This window comes from Neophocaena asiaeorientalis, unplaced genomic scaffold, assembly GCF_003031525.2.
Source record: "Neophocaena asiaeorientalis asiaeorientalis breed wild unplaced genomic scaffold, Neophocaena_asiaeorientalis_V1.1 scaffold51, whole genome shotgun sequence".
Classification (NCBI taxonomy): Eukaryota; Metazoa; Chordata; class Mammalia; order Artiodactyla; family Phocoenidae; genus Neophocaena; species Neophocaena asiaeorientalis.
The window spans coordinates 2,301,539-2,321,830 of NW_020173335.1; the positions used below are offsets into that span (position 1 = coordinate 2,301,539).

General features: G+C 38.9%; 1 protein-coding gene across 1 annotated transcript in view; it reads right to left on the reverse strand.

Moving 5' to 3' along the window:
- RXFP1 (relaxin family peptide receptor 1) overlaps nucleotides 1-17,516 on the reverse strand; it is a 43,288-nt gene extending 25,772 nt beyond the window's left edge. Inside the window, exons 1-7 of the mRNA XM_024746155.1 lie at nucleotides 17,474-17,516; nucleotides 13,546-13,651; nucleotides 12,781-12,852; nucleotides 9,447-9,518; nucleotides 4,404-4,475; nucleotides 4,242-4,313; nucleotides 3,589-3,663 (exon numbers count right to left, since the gene is read on the reverse strand). Coding sequence (XP_024601923.1) covers nucleotides 3,589-3,663; nucleotides 4,242-4,313; nucleotides 4,404-4,475; nucleotides 9,447-9,518; nucleotides 12,781-12,852; nucleotides 13,546-13,651; nucleotides 17,474-17,516 — 512 coding nt within the window. The remainder of the gene's footprint in view (nucleotides 1-3,588; nucleotides 3,664-4,241; nucleotides 4,314-4,403; nucleotides 4,476-9,446; nucleotides 9,519-12,780; nucleotides 12,853-13,545; nucleotides 13,652-17,473) is intronic.
- Nucleotides 17,517-20,292: the final 2,776 nt, after the last annotated feature.

Sequence of the window (20,292 nt, forward strand, 5' to 3'; positions counted from 1 at the left end):
CATTTTGAGACACTTTTATATTATCCTGTAACTTTTGGATTCTCTGTTCTATCTTTGTTTTACTCTCCGTTCTCATTTTGATTCAAATGAAAGCTTTCTATTGACCTATCTTCAAGGTCATTGATACTTTTGTTAGCTGTGTTCAGCCTGTTGAAGTAATTCTCTGATTCTTTTTAAAGCTTCCATCTCTTTGCAGACATTTTCCATGTGTGCATGTTTTGCCCACCTTTCCCACTATATCATTTAACTGATTAATCATAAGTATTTTAACTTCCTTGTTTGGTAGTTGTAACATCTGAGTTATCTCTGGGCCTAGCTCTGTTGATTGCTTTATAATTTGACAAGGATTGTTTCTCTTGCTCTTTCTGGGCTGGGGCTTTCTCAGCATTGTTGTCCCACATGCCCCAGAAGCCCCAACCCACTTGGCAACAGTGCAGGATCCTGGGCTGGAGAGGTTTATTTGCCCCTATTGCTGGAGTAGAGAGCTTTGGTTGCTACCGCTCCTTTGGAAGCAGTGGATCTATGCACAGTTCCGGGCTACAGGAAGATTTTCTGTCCCTCTCCCCATGGTGTAAAGATTTTCCTTCCTAAGAGGGAAGAGTCTAGGGGAGAAGGTGGGGTTTGTGCCTGCATGCCACCAAAGAAGACTCTGTCTGGTCTCCTGAATTACTCCCAGCTTTTTCCATGAGCTGGTGGAGGCCAGAGAAAAAGAGCCGGTTAGGAATAGCTGACTCCCTTGAGTGTGGGGTTCCCAGTATTCCAAAGGGTTACACTAGCCCACACTTAACCTTTACAGGTTTATTAAAATTTTAGCAGTTTTCTTTGTACCTGCTCTATGAGGGTCAACGCTTCACCTTGTGCTCTGCCAAAGGTGAAATACTGTATATGTCCCGTCTCTCTTGGTCACTCCTTAGAATTCAGTTTCCCTGCTTGCCTTATGACTGACAGGCTGGAGAAAATTAAGACTGTGTAGATTGTAAAGTCCTTCCTCATTGGTAGAGTGGGAGCAATATTGTCTAGAGGCTGCCTACAGCTTCAGCACAGCATTGTTGGAATGGAATTGTCATATATAATATGTATCCTTCCGTGACTTTTTCTTTATACTTCATATTATGATCTGGAAATTGTGCCCTGTCGATTGAAGCAGGGCAGGTGCATTCATCTTTATTGCATATGTGTGTGTATCCCATCTTATTTGTCCATCCTTTCCACGGCTTCCAGGACCTTGCTCCATAATGCATCCTCACTGTTTTCCATGTTTACAAATTCTTTACATTAGCTTCTTCTGCCTATATATAAACTTGCTTTGTCTCATCCCTGGATAAAAGTTTACTTTACCCTCTTGCTCTTTAGCTCATCTTTGGCTATTGCCCCATCTGTTCATATGCTTATTTATTAGTTATATTCCTTCCTTTTTGAATTTCACATCTTTTAGTGTGGTGTTTATAGTCTTTTTTTTATTGCTTTGAAAGAACTATATTAAAGGTTTTAATCTGTTGTCTGTTGTATATCTTGCAAATATATTCTCCTGGGCTGTCATATCTCTTTTTGTTTTATTTCTATTTTTCTACTTAACCATAGTTAAACAAATGTTTGTCAACACATCCAACAGATTTTCTAGTTTATACTTTGCTAAATGAAAGTTCATGCACAAGGTAAAGATATTGTAATTAATTAAAAAAATGAATACCTATAAAGCAAAAATTATTACTAGCACTAAAATTGGGGCAACATTCACTCTCAGGGATGCATGTGGAGTGAGTTGTTTTGGATAGCTAAAATTTAAAGATTATAATTTTAGTAACAAAATTTAAAAAGTCCACGTCTTTAGTTATAAATCCTAATCATTTTTAATTTTTATCTGAAATATACATTTGGCTACATTTTTAAAAGCAAAGGAAAGATTTCTTTTTGTATGGGCATAAAATCTCCCACATTTGCTTCTGGTCTCAATGCATGAATTTTTAATTTACTCATATAAATATTAATCAGTTTTACTTCATTACTAAGTTTGGATCACTGAGCATGTAATTACCATTAGTGAATTCTTTTGAGCCCAAATTTAATCACCACAGAGAATATTGCACTTAATTTCCCCTTTCCTTGATGACTTAGTTCGTCATTACTGAGGGTACTATACTGTCATATCAAGATGCCCTCTGGACTTACTAATGATTTGGGGGATGTTTCTCTTCCCCTAGATGGTTCCAAACTAGTGTGTTTTGACCAAACTTTTGGGAATTGCCTACAAATAAAAGACAGAGGGGATTTTCATATATAGAGTATATGCAGGTTATTGACTGATCATTTAAAGAAATATTTTGGATTTATTTCTTCATTTTTGCCTGTATTTTAAATAGACACATTTACCGGGTAATTGAGTTCTGCATAGGTAGAGTGATGCTAATTACCACAAACAAATCTACTGTGTGAAAAACTCTGTGGAACATATTCTGTTGTGATGAGACTTCAAAAATAAAGCCTAAGTATCATAGTCTTATTACACAGAATTTAGCAATGAAACTAAAGTGGCTTAGTCTTTCTGTACCAAATGAACAGGTGAACAGATTGACAGGGGGGAAGGGGTGATGTTACATAGATATCATAACATCCCTTCTGTCTTCCTTCTTCCTGTCTCCAAAGTATGTCTTGTGTTTTGGAGATGTTTTATTTTGGTAAGAGTTTAGAGGAGTTAGTTTAGATAATAGGGATGTTTAATAAGAAAATCATGCTAAAAGTATTAACAACTACCATTTGAAAAAGCCTGACATCTGAAATGAACTAGGCAAAACCAGAAAAGTTAGTTGTCTTCTGTAAGAAGAGATAGAGAGAACCCTCCTACACTGTTGGTGGGAATGTAAATTGGTGCGGTCACTATGGAGAATAGTAGGGAGGTTCTTTAAAAAACTAAAAATAGAGCTACCATATGATCCAGCAATCCCACTCCTGGGCATATATCTGGAGAAAACTCTAATTTGAAAATATACATGCACCCCTTATGTTCATAGCAGCACTATTTACAATAGTCAAGACGTGGAAGCAACCTAAATATCCATCAACAGAGGAATGAATAAAGAGGATGTGGTACATGTATACAGTGGAATATTACTCAGCCATAGAAAGAATGAAATAACGCCAGTTGCAGCAACATGGATGAAGCTGGAGATTATCACACTAAATGAAGTAAGTCAGAAAGCAACAAATACCATATGATATCACTTATATGTGGAATCTACAAAAATGATACCAATGAACTTATTTACAAAACAGAAAGAGACTCACAGACATAGAAAACAAACTATGGTTACCAAAGGGGAAAGGGGGGGAGGGATAAATTAAGAGTTTGGGATTGACATATACACACTACTGTATATGAAATAGATAACTAATAAGGACCTACTGTATAGCACAGAGAACTCTACTTAATACTCTGTCATGACCTATATGGGAAAAGAATCTAAAAAAGAGTGGATGTATGTATATGTATAAGTGAATCACTTTGTTGTACACCTGAAACTAACACAACAGTGTAAGTCAACTACTATATTTCAATAAACATTTTTAAAAAGAGGAGATACAGCAACTTACAGCCAGTGCAGCCTGGGCATGTGCTGACAAAGAGGTTTGTCAGGCAGGCGGGTAAGGATGTTATTCATCAGTGCTCTGAAAAAGAGAAACACAGAGGAGTCTGAGTTTTCTGTCTCTTTTCTCAACTGAAGTCAAAACATGGTTTTATCATTATTCTTATGAAGTTGTGAACATCTACTAAGTTCGTTGTCTTCTCACTCAAATTTTTCTCTGTAAGTCTTGATATACTTAAGTGCTTGTTAGTAATAAAATTAGACAAATGGTAGCCATCATATGGAGGAAGCAGTAACATTAGCAACTGAAGAAAAGTCCTGTGCCCTTCAGTAGTGGGTACTGAAAAGGAGGTGATTTTAAACAAACGTACTTTTCTTTACCAAGATTAATATAGGATAGTACTGGTGTGCTTAAGAATATATCAATAAAGCATGGCAGTGGGGCTGTGTTCAGTTTTGATGCGCTGACATTCTAGAAGATGGAAGATCTTATAAAACGGTTACAACTACAAAACAGCCTCATAGGATATGACTAGGAGATGGTTTTTAGTTGAAAATTCCATTTTAGGGTTTTAATTCCAAATGTCATGTTGTTAAACCCAATTTTTATTCATGCCTTTTCCTTCAGTTGAAATATTTGCATAAATTTTTAGTACTTACAGGAGAATAAGAGAATTTAGTCCATAAAATGTTAGTGGGGAAATTCGACTGAGATGATTCTCTTCAATTATCCTGCCAGCCAGAAGAAAAAAAATGGGTTCATTTACATATTTTTCGAACATAAAGGCTAGTACTATAAAATGCCACATAAATTAAACATACAGCCACTCTAGTCTGTGGAGATCTTCAAAAACACCCGGCTTCAAGAAGGTTATTCTGTTATGACTGAGATACCTGAAAAAAGAGAAATAACTACAGTAAATTTGATACCTTCTTGATATCTTATAACAAGGAAAGGAAGAACAATAATTGTCCATCTTAAATTTTCTTATATGTTGTTCTCATCAGGCCATTTCCCTGTCCTCGGAGCCCTGAAAGTTCTCTATCACTTACCTTTTCACGTCTAGTTTTTCATTTCTCAATAATCAACCCACCATCAGCCAATCCCTCACTCCCTCTGTCTATTCATTTATTCATCAAATTGTTTTGAGCCCCTATGCTACGGCATTGTGCTAGGTGTGGAATCGCTTTTTCCGAGGGGCTTTGCATCTAGTAGAAGACAGCATGTGAGCAGGTAGTTATTGCAGCAGCAGAGGGAAAAGAACAAGAGCATACAGGTCCTCTGACTTTTCAGTGGAGGAGGTGTCGGCCGCTGCTGGGACTGGGGAAGCAGAGCTTGGAGGGGAGAGGGGACAGGGAGTGTTAAAGAAAGAGGTCTCTATTCCTGCCCTGCAAATAGATTCATCTGTGCCATTTTTCTAGATGCCACATACATGCGTTAATATACGATATTTGTTTTTCTCTTTCTGCCTTACTTCACTCTGTATGACAGTCTCTAGGTCCATCCACCTCACTACAGACAACTCAGTTTTGTTCCTTTTTATGGCTAAGTAATATTCCATTGTATATATGTGCCACATCTTATCTTATTTGCAAAGCATAGAGACATGGACGTAGAGAATAAACGTATGGACACCAAGGGGGAAAGGAGGGCGTGGGATGAACTGGGAGATTGAGATTGACATATATACATTATACTGTGTATAAAATAGATAACTAATGAGAACCTACTGTAGAGCACAGGGAACTCTACTCAGTGCTCTGTGGTGACCTAAATGGGAAGGAAATCCAAAAGAGAGGGGCTATATGTATATGTACAGCTGATTCACTTTGCTGTACAGCAGAAACTAAGACAACATTGTAAAGCAACTATACTTCAATGAAAATTAATTACAAAAAAAGAAAAGAAAAAGAAAGGCTCTTCTCAACTGAGCCTTGGATGAGGTGTATCATTCACAAAGCAAAGCATGGCTGGGAGTGATTCCAGGCAGAGGAAATGGCTTATGCAAAGGTGAGAGGTGTGACGGTGACAAGGTGAGGGGTCACGGTAAAGAGGCTGTGAGGGGATGCAGGAGATGCCCCTGGAGGCAGGTATGGACCTGCTCTGGAGAAAAGACACTGAATGCCTTGCTGGAGAGTCAGACCCATTGTACTTTGACTGTACAAATAAGTACTTTGGTGTACTTCTCACCCTAATGCAGAGTGAACCAACTCTTCCTTCTGTTGTGCTGATCTCTTATGTGTTTATTTCTTTGTTTTCTTCCAAAAGCAAACACCAGCTTTTAACAACTTTCAAAATCACCTCTCTTCTTTTATAGAGGCCTTATTTATTTTTTTAAAAAATTTATTTATTTTATTTATTTATTTTTGGCTGCGTTGGGTCTTCGTTGCTGCGCGCAGGCTTTCTCTAGGTGCAGTGAGCGGGGGCGACTCCTCGTGCGGTGAGCGGGCTTCTCATTGCGGTGGCTTCTCTTGTTGAGGAGCATGAGCTCTAGGCACGCAGGCTTCAGTAGTTGTGGCTGGTGGGCTCAGTAGTTGTGGCACGTGGACTCAGTAGTTGTGGCACACGTGCTTAGTTGCTCTGTGGCACGTGGGATCTTCCTGGAGCAGGGCTCGAACCCGTGTCTCCTGAATTGGCTGGCAGATTCTTAACTACTGCGCCACCAGGAAAGCCCCGGCCTTAGAGTCTTTATGTGGCCTTTTCTCTTTTTTTTTCTGAAGAAAACTTTTGGACACACACACAACCACACACAGCCCAACAGAAGCTGGTAAAGAAAGGGAAATATTTGGAAAACTCTAATTCCACTTAACTTTGTCCTTTTGGTTTGGTCAAGTGGAGGTGAGACTCTCAAAATACCTAAGGTTGCCAATGGTAGCAAAAGCACTGCAAAATTCCTTTCCTTCCATTTTGTCTTAAAATGGCAGAGAAATTGTCTTGCGTGTTTATTTTTGTCTCAGTTTCTCTAATGCAGCAACTCACTGCTCTGAATCTGCTGTCAGACAGTTGGGTTCCTGGCTTCGCTACTTGTTAATAGTGTGACCTGAAACAAACAGCGACTTCAGAAATCCTCAGTTTCCCCAACTCTAAAACGGAAATAACACCAGTACCTAGTTCACTGGGCTGTTGAACTTTTGAGCCAGGCATGTCAGGAACACTTGGTGCATATTAGTAGAATGAGCTCTCTGTTCAACCTCCCACTTCAACTTCTTTCCTGTTCTTTTTCCTCATTGCCTATGATTCTCATGTGAGTATTTGTTCAAATTCCTCTTCCCCTGATACACGGACCACACTGATTTCTCTTTTTGCTACTCTGACAGATCTTAGAGCTGACATCCTGTAAAATCTGTCCTTCCAGGAATCTCCCGTTCTCCATCAGATTTGACTTTTCTTGGGGGTAGCAAAGAATAAGGCCCCATATTAGAGCCACTTCCTTCCCTTGCAAGCCTGGAGCCCCAGTTGGGCACAGGAAGATGTTAAGAATCTCTTCAACACTTGCCCTGAACACCTCAGGGGTTCCCTTAAGAGCCACTAGAAATCCTCTAGAAAGGTACTTGATCCACCCCCCATGCCCTGTGCTGTCTGATTTGCCCCGTCGTCTTCATTTTTCAGAGTCATCCTTCACTGCTCTGGACCCAAAATAATCACTCCTTTTAGGGAATCATCTTAGCAGTTGTGGTCTGAGCAACATAGGTTTAAGTCTTAGTTAAGTAAACACCCTTGCCATTCTCTAGCTGTTGTGTGTGGGTTGGCATTGTTTCCCCACCGTAGACTGTAAGCTTCCAGAGAGCGAGTGGGTGCCTCTCCCCGGTGGAAGCACAGGGTTCTACCTGCAATACTGGGTCATAAGGAGCTAGAAGGTAGCAGGTCTGACTTCTCTTTCTATGCCCCCCACGGTGTCTCGCTGAAGACCTTGCACACTGTGAGGGGTAATGAGTGTCTACGGATGAATGAAGAGCAGTATCTGATGTTTACCCATGAAAGACCAGAACCGTGTGACACTTTAACAGCCAGACGATATTCCCGTGCCAGGAAAAAACCAAGGCGCAGATGGAAGACGCTTAAGTTTACTCTCCAGTCTGTACCGTCTTTCAAGAGCCTCCTGCACATCCATTGAACATTAAACCAAGCAGATGCTGTTCAGCAAGTTTTGAATAGATTTGTGAGAGGCTGTAGAGAAAGGTAGGCAGAAGCATGATGGGGACGACTGCAGTATTGACTTTGAGTAATTTGCTAAGACACGAAAGAGCAGGGAAGGGATAGACACAGCCACAGCGGTTACTGTTAAGACTTTGGGTCTCCGGTGACCTTCTCTGCTAGTAAATGATTAGGTGGCCTTCTTGACTCAACCCCAAACTCTGATACAGCCAGTGAGGAATCTGACCGGAAAGAGTTTCTTGGGTTAAGGAATAAAAACTGGGGTAGGATAGAAGGCAGGGGGCCAGAAATAGAAATACAGGGAGCTGTTTATTAATGTGATTTTTTTGGGTTATATTTCCATTCAGTAACTTCTAGGTGGTAAGTTTCAGCTGCCTGGTAAAATGCGGCTGAAATGGAATGGAACTTTGAGAAAGACTGTTTCATAAAGCTTAGCTCTTAACCACAGTGAGATGCTACTTCACACCCATAAGGATGGCTGTTACTAAAAACAACACAACACAAAACAACAACAAAATCCTAGGAGGTAAAATGGGGCAGATGCTGTGGAAAACAGTATGGTGGGTCCTCAGAAAATCAAACGTAGACCTGCCATATGACCCAGCAATTCCACTTCTGGGCGTACACCCAAAAGAATGGAATGCAAAGACTCAAATATTTGTACACCAACGTTCATAGCAGCATTATCCACAATAGCCGAAAGGTGGAAACGACCTAAATGTCCATCCATCAAGGGATGAATATAGAAAATGAGGTACTTTATATATATATATATACACACACAATGGACTATTATTCAGTCTTAAAAAGGAAGGAAATTCTAATATATGTTACAACATGCCTGAAACTTGAAGGCATTATGCTAAGTTTAAGACGTGATGAAAAAGGCCTGACACTAAAGGGAAAGTATTACCTGATTCCACTTCTGTGAGGTCCCCTAGAGTAGTCAGATTCTTAGAGACAGAAAGTACCGTGGTGGGTGCCAGGGCCTGGGAGGGGCCGTGGGGAGTTAGTGTTTAGTGGGTGTGGAGTCTTGGTCGGGAAGGTGAACAGCTCTGGAGATGGATACTTGTACAACAGTGTGAATGTACTGAATGCCACCGAACGAAACCCTTAAAGAGGATTAAAATGGCACTTTTGTTATATATGTTTTACCATAATTTTTTTAAAAAGCTTTGTTCTTTTAAACTTATCGTGCTTTATGTATTTGTAAAAGCAGAATTAGTGGGAAAAGAGTAACTGGAGAAGTCTTTGGGTTTTTTCCTTCATAAATTTTAACCATCGCCAGGCTTTCTCATGGTGATAAAGTTCATTCAATCCTCATTCCCGTCACCACGGCTTATGTATATTGAGTTCCTACTACGTGCCCGGTACAGTGTGCCCAATTCTTCCCACGGATTTTCTCATTCGTTCCTTACAACAATCCTGAGGTAGGTACTGTTGTAGTTTGCATTTTATGGTAGAGGGAGCTGATGCTTAGAAAGGAAATTGAGTTCTCAAGTTCACACACCCAGTGAGTGGTGAGGGAGGACTGGGACTGCAGCCTGTGTGACTCAGGGTCCCATGCCCTTGGCCCCAGTGCTGTGCTGCACTGTCCACTGTCTGCCTGTCCCGTGGGCACTGTCGTGGGCGGGAGGGCCGTGTTGGGTGGGATGGGTCGGGCTGGCAGGCCACCACGGAAGGGCAGACTAATTGGCGCTGGTACTTACAGTTTAGTAAGACTGTAGAGTCCTCGGAAAGCATAGACAGATACGGATCTAATCTTATTGTTTTGCAGGCACCTGTGAAAATGATTAAAAGGAAAATGTAAGGAAATGGAGTTTCAGTTTTGCAAGATGAAAAGAGTTCTGCGGATGGCTGATGGTGATAGCCCTGCAAAGATGCGGGTGTATGTAAGGCCTCTGAATGTACACTAAATGGTCAAGCCAGTACATTTTATGTTGTGTGTATTTTACCACAATATCTTGTGATAACCTATAATGGAAGAGAATGTCAAAAAAGAATACATATATTTATATGTATATGTATAACTGAATCACTGTGCTGTACACCTGAAACGAACACAACATTGTAAATCAACTATACTTCAATAAAAATTAAAAAAAAAAGAAATATGAAATGTCAAAAATTTCTTAAAAATTGAAAAAGGTAAACATAACAAAATAATTTAGTGGAGCTGGGTATCATGTCATTTTGTTTCTTGATTAAGTTCACATATGATTAGGCTAGTTTTTATTTGGAACTTCTAGTTATAAAGGTAGGCACATAAAAGCTAAATTTTTTTTTTTTTGCGGTACGCGGGCCTCTCACTGTTGTGGCCTCTCCTGTTGCGGAGCACAGGCTCCGGACGCGCAGGCTCAGCGGCCATGGCTCACGGGCCCAGCTGCTCCGCCACGTGTGGGATCTTCCCGGACCGGGGCACGAACCCGCGTCCCCTGCATCGGCAGGCGGACTCTCAACCACTGAGCCACCAGGGAAGCCCAAGAGCTAAAATTTAATGTTTGAATTTTTAATGAGTGAAGCTTCGGTTTTAGTGTATGGTAATGCACTCACTAATCAAACAAGCCTAGAAGCCTTTTTAACTTTTTAACATTTTCTGCTATAATTCTACAAACTTGACAGTATTCAACACAGTGTTGGCAAAACGACAAGGTTGTGACATCGTTAAGACCCCAAACCGTATTGCATGTAAACCACAAACTGGCCAAGCAAGTCATTGAATTGTACTAATTTGACACCTAAGTTTCACTCCAAAAACTGTTTGAGGAAACTTACCAAGAGTATATATGACAAAAGAGAAAAACAGAAATAGAAAGAATCAGGTGGACCGAGAAGATCGACAACATTCCAGAATGTACAGGGTGGGACAAGTTTCAGGGGAAGCATATATTAGTATCTTATTTTTAGCCTGGAAGAGTCCCCAAACTTCTGAAACCAAAAGTATAATGTTTGCTAAAAGAAAATTTCCAGGAGCAAGAAGTAAAAACAGTAACACTTGGTTTTCATATTAAAAAACAAACAGCAAAAAAGGATCAGGTCTAGAAGAAGACAAATTAGCTTGGAAGGCCAAGGAAGTATGCTGGCTGCGGAGTTCATTGAGGTCCTGCTGGAGGTTGGGCCTGGAGTTAACAGGAGGTCAAAGGAGACAGAACCTGGAGCACAAGCCGTTGCATCCCACACACCCATTTAAGCCCTGCACATCTACGTACACTGGCCCCAGGTTGTGAACAAGGGCAAAAGTAAGGGCTTCAAGTCTTATTTCTTCTGCTGATGCAGGTCACCATTGTTCTTCAGGGTTTGCTGAGTTTATGTATAATTTTCACAGATTTTAGGAGTGATAAGGGATAAACCAGTATGGGCCAACTCTCAGTTAATTAGAAATTTTGACTGAAGGAGAGTCCCTATTTCTCCAGCATGCAAGAAACCTAACTTTGATTGTAGAATGTTCAGTTTGTTATATACCTAACACTCTCACAGAACATGCTGTGGTCCAATCATTTACTAGGCAATGCATCTTTCTCACTAATAAACAGAAAAACTTTGACAAGTATTTATTCATTTATTTCTAAGTACTGTAATTTTCTGTTATGCAATAGATTATATTGCCTGGAGGCGGAGCCAATCACCAATTAGAACTTTTTTGGTAATTAGGCTATTTTGATCTATTACTTGGAATAAATTGGTTGTTCAAGAATTAATTCAATGTTCACTGTGTAAAATTGCTGAACTATTGAATCCTGATATTTAGAGTTGAAGCCCGGACTCCTTTTAAACCATGTGGACATAAGGTGGTGCTACAGATCAGAAAAAAATCTTCCTACTCCAGAAATCAGAAAATAAAGGAAGTGTCCTCTTGAAGTTTGTGTATCAGGTTTAATTTTGAAAAGCTCTTCTCACTTGATTGATAAATGTCTAGAATACAGCTCTGGAAAGTCATTTTTATTAGAATTTAATTTTCTGATGTGAAATATTTTTCTGCAGGTAATCCGAGCTTTGAGAACGTTTCATCAAACAAAGTGGATACATTTTTCTTCTGATTCTGCTCTATCTTTATTATCTTAAAGAAAAAGTACAGATCGATGATATCTGTATACCAGGGGTCTCTAGTGTAAAAACAAATCCCAAACCAGTGTAGGTGTGAGAATGAAACTGGGAATTCTGAGACGTCTTCTAGATAGTGTGATTCAGACACAGACTGTTTAAACCCAACAGTTTAAGCCTATGACAATATGATTTAGCCACAAAATTGACCTAAATAACAGATAACCATCCCCTGGGCCATTATGGATTCTGAGAGTACATAGGTAATCTTAGACTGAAGAGAAGCTAGCATTTCAGATAAAACTCAACCAATGAGGCAGATGTGAAAATGGAATTAAGTCCCTAAAAAACATGCTTGGAGGTTTCAAACCACAAGGACTTTCTATCTTAGGTAGAGATTGACTTTGCAAACATATGGAAGAAAATTCTTCTCTATCTAATCTTTTTTATTTTTTAATATTTATTTATTTATTTGGCTGTGCCAGGTCTTAGTTGCAGCACAGGGGATCTTTGTTGCCACGTGCAGGATCTGTAGTTGTAGCACGTGGGATCTAGTTCCCTGACCAGGGATCGAACCTGGGCCCCCTGCATTGGGAGCGTGGAGCCTTACCCACTGGACCACCAGGGAAGTCCCTTCTCTATGTAATCTTGAGGGCAGCTCTGGTAAGGGGTCATTACATCATTCTGTAAGATGGGCATTGAAATGCAGAGAGTAAAACCTCTTGAGTATCTTCACTTGGGAGGAGTGTGGTTGGAGGGTTCATAGCACACGTACTCTGGTTTCTTTGGAGATAGATATCATGAGATTTTTCTAGGATAGCTTCTAGAATTACTCAGGAAAAAAAATGTTACCTGGTAGTCTCCAGCTAATGGCTAAATAATTCCCCAAAGAGGGGTTAGACTGAAGCAGTGGTGCAGTGTTTGTCTCTGCAGAAGTGAGAAGAAACAGATATGCCAAAAAATGTTAGTTAATTCAATACTAAGAATTAAAATTTTCCTTACAGCTTCTGAAGATCATGGTACTTCTTAAAGCCATCAGGAGGAAGTTTTCTTATTAAGTTCCACTTGAGTGACCTGAAATAAATGTAAATTTTGGTTCTTACTTAAAGGTTTTTTCTTTACTTTTAACAACATTATGAATAATTATAAACTTTATTTACTTTAACACCAGCTTTCAGGAGACATTTTGCTCCATGATGTCACTCTTGTATTCATAATATCGTTTAAAAATTTTTAAAGAGATTTTATTTGAGAGGTATTTTTATTTTTATTTTATTTTTTTGCGGTACGCAGGCCTCTCACTGTTGTGGTCTCTCCCGTTGCGGAGCACAGGCTCCGGACGCGCAGGCTCAGCGGCCATGGCTCACGGGCCCAGCCGCTCCGCGGCATGTGGGATCTTCCCGGACCGGGACACGAATCCGTGTCCCCTGCATCGGCAGGCCGACTCCCAACCATTGCGCCACCAGGGAAGCCCAGCACATACACTTGATTACATCTTTTGTTTAGATAAAATGTGGCGATACTAAATATTTCATAAGGTTTTTATGAGGGGCTAACTAAATAAGTGAACATATAGAATAATTTAGAGTCAGATCTATCATGTAATAAATGCAAATAAATATCAGCAATCATTATAACTGACCAAGGAACAATGATATCATCTTAAGTGACAATGCATTATTAATAATAACAATTACACCTGAATTATGATACAGTTTTACAGGGGCTGTTCTGGCTGTCAGGATGAAGCCATTCTTTTCTACTTACATTAAAGTCACATTTGAAGAAACTGATGGAACAGCTCGTAAATTGGTCTCATCACAATCAAGCTCTAAACCTCGGCAAAGACATTGCACGGGCACAGAACCGACCACTGAATAAAGAGGAAGCAGTAAGGAATGGGGATGATGAGGGACCAGGAATAGGAGGGTAATGAAAAGAAAGAAACAAAAAGCTATAAGAAAATCATATACAAAAATGTGTCACGTCTTACATAAGCAATTTGTGCAAAGCTTTAAATTAAGGTTCCAAAGTTTTGCTTTTAACATTAAAATGATGCTAGAACTTGAAGAAAAGGAAACATACATTTACCAGCCCATGCATTTAAAGAAAAAAAAAAGCAGCCTGCCCCTCTCCATTTGTTGCAAAATGAATGAAGTCATCTGCTCTTTCTTATCCTTGGAGAGTAGCTACGTCCCAGGGTGACAGGACAGGGTGTGATGGGCGTTAATGTCCATATTAAAGCTGCTGTTTAAGAATAAAGTATTAATAGTTTTAATGGAAGATGAAGCCCTTTTTAACTAGCAAGAAAGAGAACTCAACTCTGAACTATAGTGCGGGGAGATCTATTTTTTTTTTAATTCAGGAGTTCTTCAAAAGACTTCTTTTGGCTTATGTAGGGATGTAAGGATGCCTACAGCTTCACTTGAGGAAGTGAATATTTCTTATGCATAGCCATTCTGTTCTCACTGATGAGAGTTAGAAAGAGAGTGGAAATGGAATGTGCGCCTTTGACTACCTTGTGGGGCTATAGCGGTAGTCTTAAAGATGTGACCTGATATTTCTAAAGTCTGTTAGAGACTTGCGGTGGTGTGTTCATATAGCTAAGCAACGAAATGGGCTTATTATTCAGAGTAATAGACATCATCTGACTGCTGACTTGATGGGGAATGGACGGTTCCTGGGAGCAATGAGGTGTGATCTTTTCTACATTTACGTTGAAGCTCTGCACTTAGAGCAGAGGTTACAGCCTCAAATATCTACAGGGGCAGGCAAAGCGGGTAGAGACTGCACCCAGGAGTCCCAGTGGGACAGCTTCTCTGAACTGTTGTCCTATATTACAACAGGAACATCTGTGGCCAAGTCAACCAACTTCCTCAAAGAAGCCAGAAAGACAATATTTCATATTATATAATTACCTACTTAAAAATAATAATGCCTAACTTAAAACATTTTAAATCATCATAGGACAAACAAAACTTCTTGTGAGAACTGTCTGTTTGCAGACTTTTAGTCTATAACCTTTACAGCAAAGCTTCTGAAGAGTAGAAAATCATCGTGATGGCAAAGCAGGCACGCTGAGGCAAAGCTGGGGGGTGACAGAGATGCACACGGGCGGCTCCAGCCTTGGAAACAGTCACGTGTCTCTTTGCTCAGCTATGAGGCCACAGGTGTTTTCCCTCTCCTCCCAAATAACTCTGCAGACTCCCTACAGGATCCTGAGAGCTCACGATCGATCGTAATTTAGGTTTTGTGTGTTTTGTAAACAGAGTCTGTGCCAAGAACTTTAAAACAGGTTTATGGTTGTAAGTGACCATTCTGGCGATGGAGCTCTGGAAACTGATTCTCTCTCTTTATCCTCTGCTAACGTGAGCGTTGTGGGGATGGGATGTGCAGGGTTAGGGTGGAACACGAAGGTCCCGAGAGGGACAGTATGAGAGGTAAAAATGGAGGGCGGTGAAGTTGGCATTAACCCAGTGTGTCTTTTCTATTATGCAGATTGAATTCAGATAATCCATATATGCTGATCACAAGGTTACCTGTGATAGGGAAAAATGAAAAAATAACACCTAAATATCCGGCCAGGAAAGAAGGAGGAAACAAATTGTCACTTACAGAGTATTTTGAAAAGTGTATAATATGGATACCTGATTATGCTAAAATGCTACCTGAAAATATGATAAGAATGGATTGCATAGAAAATTTCAACTATGTTCAAATAAAAAAAGATGAGTAATGCACCGGCAAGTTAATGCTGGTAGCTTCTGAGTGGTGAAATTATGGCTGAGTAAACAATTCTTTCCAAATCTCCATACTTTCCAAATTCTTGAAGTTTAAACTTTATTAATATATTGGTTAGTGATGGATATGTTTTCCATGATATTTTTCGTGAGAGGTGACTCTGTAACTGTGAATTCCTCACATTCTTTCATCCAGCCAAAAAGTATTATAAGCCATTTTCAGTTACATTTCCAATAAATCCTTATTATAATCTGATTTAAATAAAGCGGTACAAAAAAATAATAAAGCGGTACCATAGGAACCTTAATTTAAGTTTCACCCCTTAATTTTACGTTACACTTCCCATTTCATTTTTACACTACTTTTAAGCTTGAAAAAAGACATTGAATTATTAATTACCACCCCTCCCCCATCTTTCTTGAAAACTCTAATTAAAAATTATATATTTGTTCATTACTAAGAATTGATAAAACGTCGCCTTTGTATTTTTTGAGACATTTTTTGTGTGTGTGTAGCTGCATTCCTCTTATGTAAGTATACTTAGGACACATTTCTCCCAGAGTTCATCATCGGGCAAAAATTTATTTCTCTTGCTAACTTGATCTGTTTTCCCCCTTTGTTTATTTTTGTTTTACAGACCAGACTATGAAAAAGTCATGTAGCCCATTATTTTTCCTCTTTGACTTAATGACTACAGAATTAAGAACTAGGCAGTAACTTTTCTTAGTGAGGATTTCCTTATCTAATGTTTCTTCTCCATTCCTTTTCCCACTCACCATGGAATTTTTGTCTCTTATGTCATGTTAATGGGTTAAGTCTGTTCGTAGCCATATTTTTATTGTAAATTGCCTCACATCCTTTTGGGAATAACGTGAAATATAAAAAGATGAAATTAAAATTTAAGAAATGAAAAGAAAAGGATGTACAATGAAACAAGAAAATAAAAACTACATTTTGAGATCATATGGCTTAATCCATTAGTTTTTTGCCTTGTATGAGTAGTTAAATTATACCTGTTAACTTTTTCCTTTCCCAAAAGCTTTTAGCTCTTTAATGATAAAGCAATCTGATCTCCATATTTGACAAGAAGACAACATGAAGTTGAGATAGATTGCTGAGTGACCTGTGAGACTTACAGGAGGGATGTATACCCCCTTAAAGTGGGGTTTGCTAGCAGTTTTTTTTTAGTCTCTTTTGAGTAATGAAGACAGAAAAATATTTAAAAAATTTTAAAAAGCTGTACTTTACAATTTGTGGTAGAACATAAAGGGAAAAATACAGTGAAGTACTCTTTTCCCCAACGCCTGCTTTTTAACCAAGGTTTTGAAAAGCTAGGATTAAAATTACAACTTTAAGACACACATTTACATTTGAATAATTTATTAGAATAGAGAACACTTATTTAAAAGGAATTATGTATATAGATCTTTCTGATCTTAAAAATTATAGCTTACCCTCAATGTTATACCCTCCTACAGACTCTTTCCAGGGTTTTTGTAAGTTTTCGGTATGTGACTAAAAGTAGCTGATTATAATTAATACGGCTTTTTTGGTAGCTGTAAGGTGTGGCTTAGACTCCAGAAGCTTTCTCACCTACAAATGTTAAAATCCAAACAGCTTCTCTGCTCTTCTATTTTCAGTTTCCTTTATATCAGAGTTGCTTTTATATCAGAGTTTATAATGATTGTGAAAAGGGGGCATGAAAAATAGCAACCCTGATGGACTGACAATAATCTTGTTCACAATACCTGGCATGATTTATAACCTTTGCACTTATGATCCTTGAGTGATCGTAAAATAAAATCCTCAAATTAAGGCTGCGTGTCTACTGGAACATTATAATTTTGCAAATAGAAAACTATAAATTCTTTAACATGTTGGATCCAACTGTTAAGAACATGGTGTCTTACTGTGAACCTATAGGCAAGGACCGTCATTCCCTCTGATTACTTACAGCATTCAGATGTTTCTGCCACAAAAGGATACCAGGAAGTCATTTTGTAGTAACTGGCAAAATATTTGTCAAGTTGCATAGACCATCCATTGTTGTCACCTAAAATAAAGATCACAGAGCCGAAAAGTTCAAGAACAGAAATATTCTGTTGTGTTGGGGAAAACAGGTCCTCTCTTTAAAATAATTGAATGACCTATATGAGAATAGAATCTAAAAAAAAGTGGTTACAGGTATATGTATAACTGATTCACTTTGCTGTACAGCAGAAACTAACACAGCATTGTAAATCAACTCTACTCCGATAAAAATTAATTACAAAAATAATGAGTGATTGACAAACAGAGGAACGTCATCTGGGAGCTTGTCACAGCATTCTCCAAAAGGGACACATTATCTGTCTCCATATAAACTTGCTATTCCTCCTAAGTTCTCTGGATTGGTGAATGGTCCCTACAATCTATCAAACTGCTCAAAAGAGAGAAATTAAGTTTTTTGGAATATGCTCATATCTGATTAAATACAATTTGTACAATTTTCCTCCATCTCCATGTTATTTTCTTATTTTTTCATGGCTCATTAACTCTTCCATGAAGATTACATTTGGGGAAGGAAAGGTAGATTCTAACATAAGTGCTTGTAAGAGTATACTTCCTATTAAAGTCCCACTAAAAACAAACTGGAAAGAAGATAGACTACTTAAACATTGTATTTATAGCAGTTTCCATCCTTTAGTATTACTTATTAGTTTTAAAACTTCTTTATTACAGAAGGTTTCAAAATAAACACCAGTAGCAAAGTAGTATGATGATATCTCAAAGATATTATTATATCTCAATGATATCATTATGATATCTCAGAGATGACTGATGGACCTCAAGTTTACCAACTGCAGATGTCAGCCTGAGACTCCAGCTGAGTGCCAGTAACTGGGTGGACAAGAGAAGCACCCCAGAAACAGCTTCTGAACACCCAGGAACCAGGTCAAGGTGCCTCCCCGACCCTTGACATTGTAAAGACATTGTAAAGAAGGTGGCACCTTAGGTAGAGAAAGAGGAGGAAGGGAAGGAAATCTGAAAGAATGGGCTTGTTCAGGCAAATAGAGATGGTAGCTTGTTGTGACTGTGGGATTTAGTGCATGTTTGCTGCCTCTGCATTCTATCTTCGGTTTAGAATGCTTTCTTGTTCTTCAGAAGCTGGTAACGTAGATCTACGTTGTCCAGATCCCAAGCAGCTCAGGTTCTTGTTATAGAAAAGCTTCCACCGAAGGGACTCACTCCTGCAAGACTGGAAGTTTGTAGACACCAGTCTTGTGGGTGCCTAGCGGAGGCAGGGCAGTTATCGTGGCCAGTCTCAGGTCCCAGCTTCCTGGGTGAAGAGCTGATGTGCAGTAGTAATGGGGCAGATGCTTGCAACTATGGTGGTGTTTCCCCCACCCCTGACTCTTGCTTCTATTGTCTTTATAATGATTCTATAAACACATTCTTCTCTGTAAGAAATCTCTTTTTTCTTAAGCAAAAGCAAAAAAAAAATCTAGAGTGGTTTCTCTTTCCTCCTTCCAGAAGGGATTGCAGATAACAGAATCTCAAGGATAGTAAGGTTGGGCTGTTTATCTGACCTGGATGGTTTTGAAGATAACAGTAGTCCTGTCACCATTACAAAATGGTACTTTCATAGTTTATGGCACACAGCAACCAAAAATAGTTGTTTCAATGATCACTCTTGGCTTCCTGGATTATGAGCCTCTTGGAAGGATAGACTCTGGCAAAGTGGATGCTATGGTAAACTCATCAGAATGAAAATGAGAAATGTCAAGGGCTGTGGAATGAGATGACTATGGAGATGGCCCCAGAGAGATTAAGGAAAGAAAATGACAAGCTCAGGGTATGAGGTCATCAGCTCAAGAAAATTCAGAGAACCAGGGAGCTGCCATGACTACCCTAAGATAATCTTTTGTCTCTTGGGACCTCAGGACTCAGATAGAAGCTGATCCAATGGGTTGCTAAGGTTACAACATAAGCTGGATTCACATTTTGTCCTGTCTTTTAAGGGCACATTAGGACACTGATTTGGAAAGAGAGGGACCCTGCGAATTGTGATGGGACTTTTGAACATGTTCAGTTGAATTTGCAAACCCTAAATCCTCATCCGACTGAGCCTTCCTGCCCAGCATAAATGGGTCCCTTCCCCTGTCTGACCAGGTTACTTTTTTGTTGGAGGCCTGCTAGTTACTTTACTTGACGAAACTAACTTGTCAACTCTCCTAGTAACTCCATTTCGTCATTATTGCGAACTCTACTTACAGATGGAAAAACTGATTCTGAGAACTTTAAGTGATTTGACTAAGAAAGAGAATTATTAAAAATAACGAAAGAATTAAAATAATACCATTATTTTAATGTTTTCTTTTCTAGGTCCAAAGATGATTGAATCAGTTTATACTCCTCTTATAGAAATTCCAACTTTTATACGACATTGTCTTTAAATATTTAGCTGTTACTATCTGTTACCTATTTATTGTTCTATTGCCTGTTTCATTTCCATTCTTGAGGCTCTTACATCAGCATTGTGTGAATTATACAAAAAATTATTTAACAACCAGAAGTAGTTATTAACTTGAATTTAAGCTTATCATTATTATTATTATCCATGGATCAATGGAAGTATTGTGAATCATTTGTAAAAAAAATTAAAAAAAAATTAATTTTCATACTAATGTTATGAATTTTTATACATTTATAAACGTTACAGATGAAACACGTGGTAAGATAAGTCTTTTGGCTCTGGGTATGTTGAGGCACTGATTATTTTTACAGACGAGT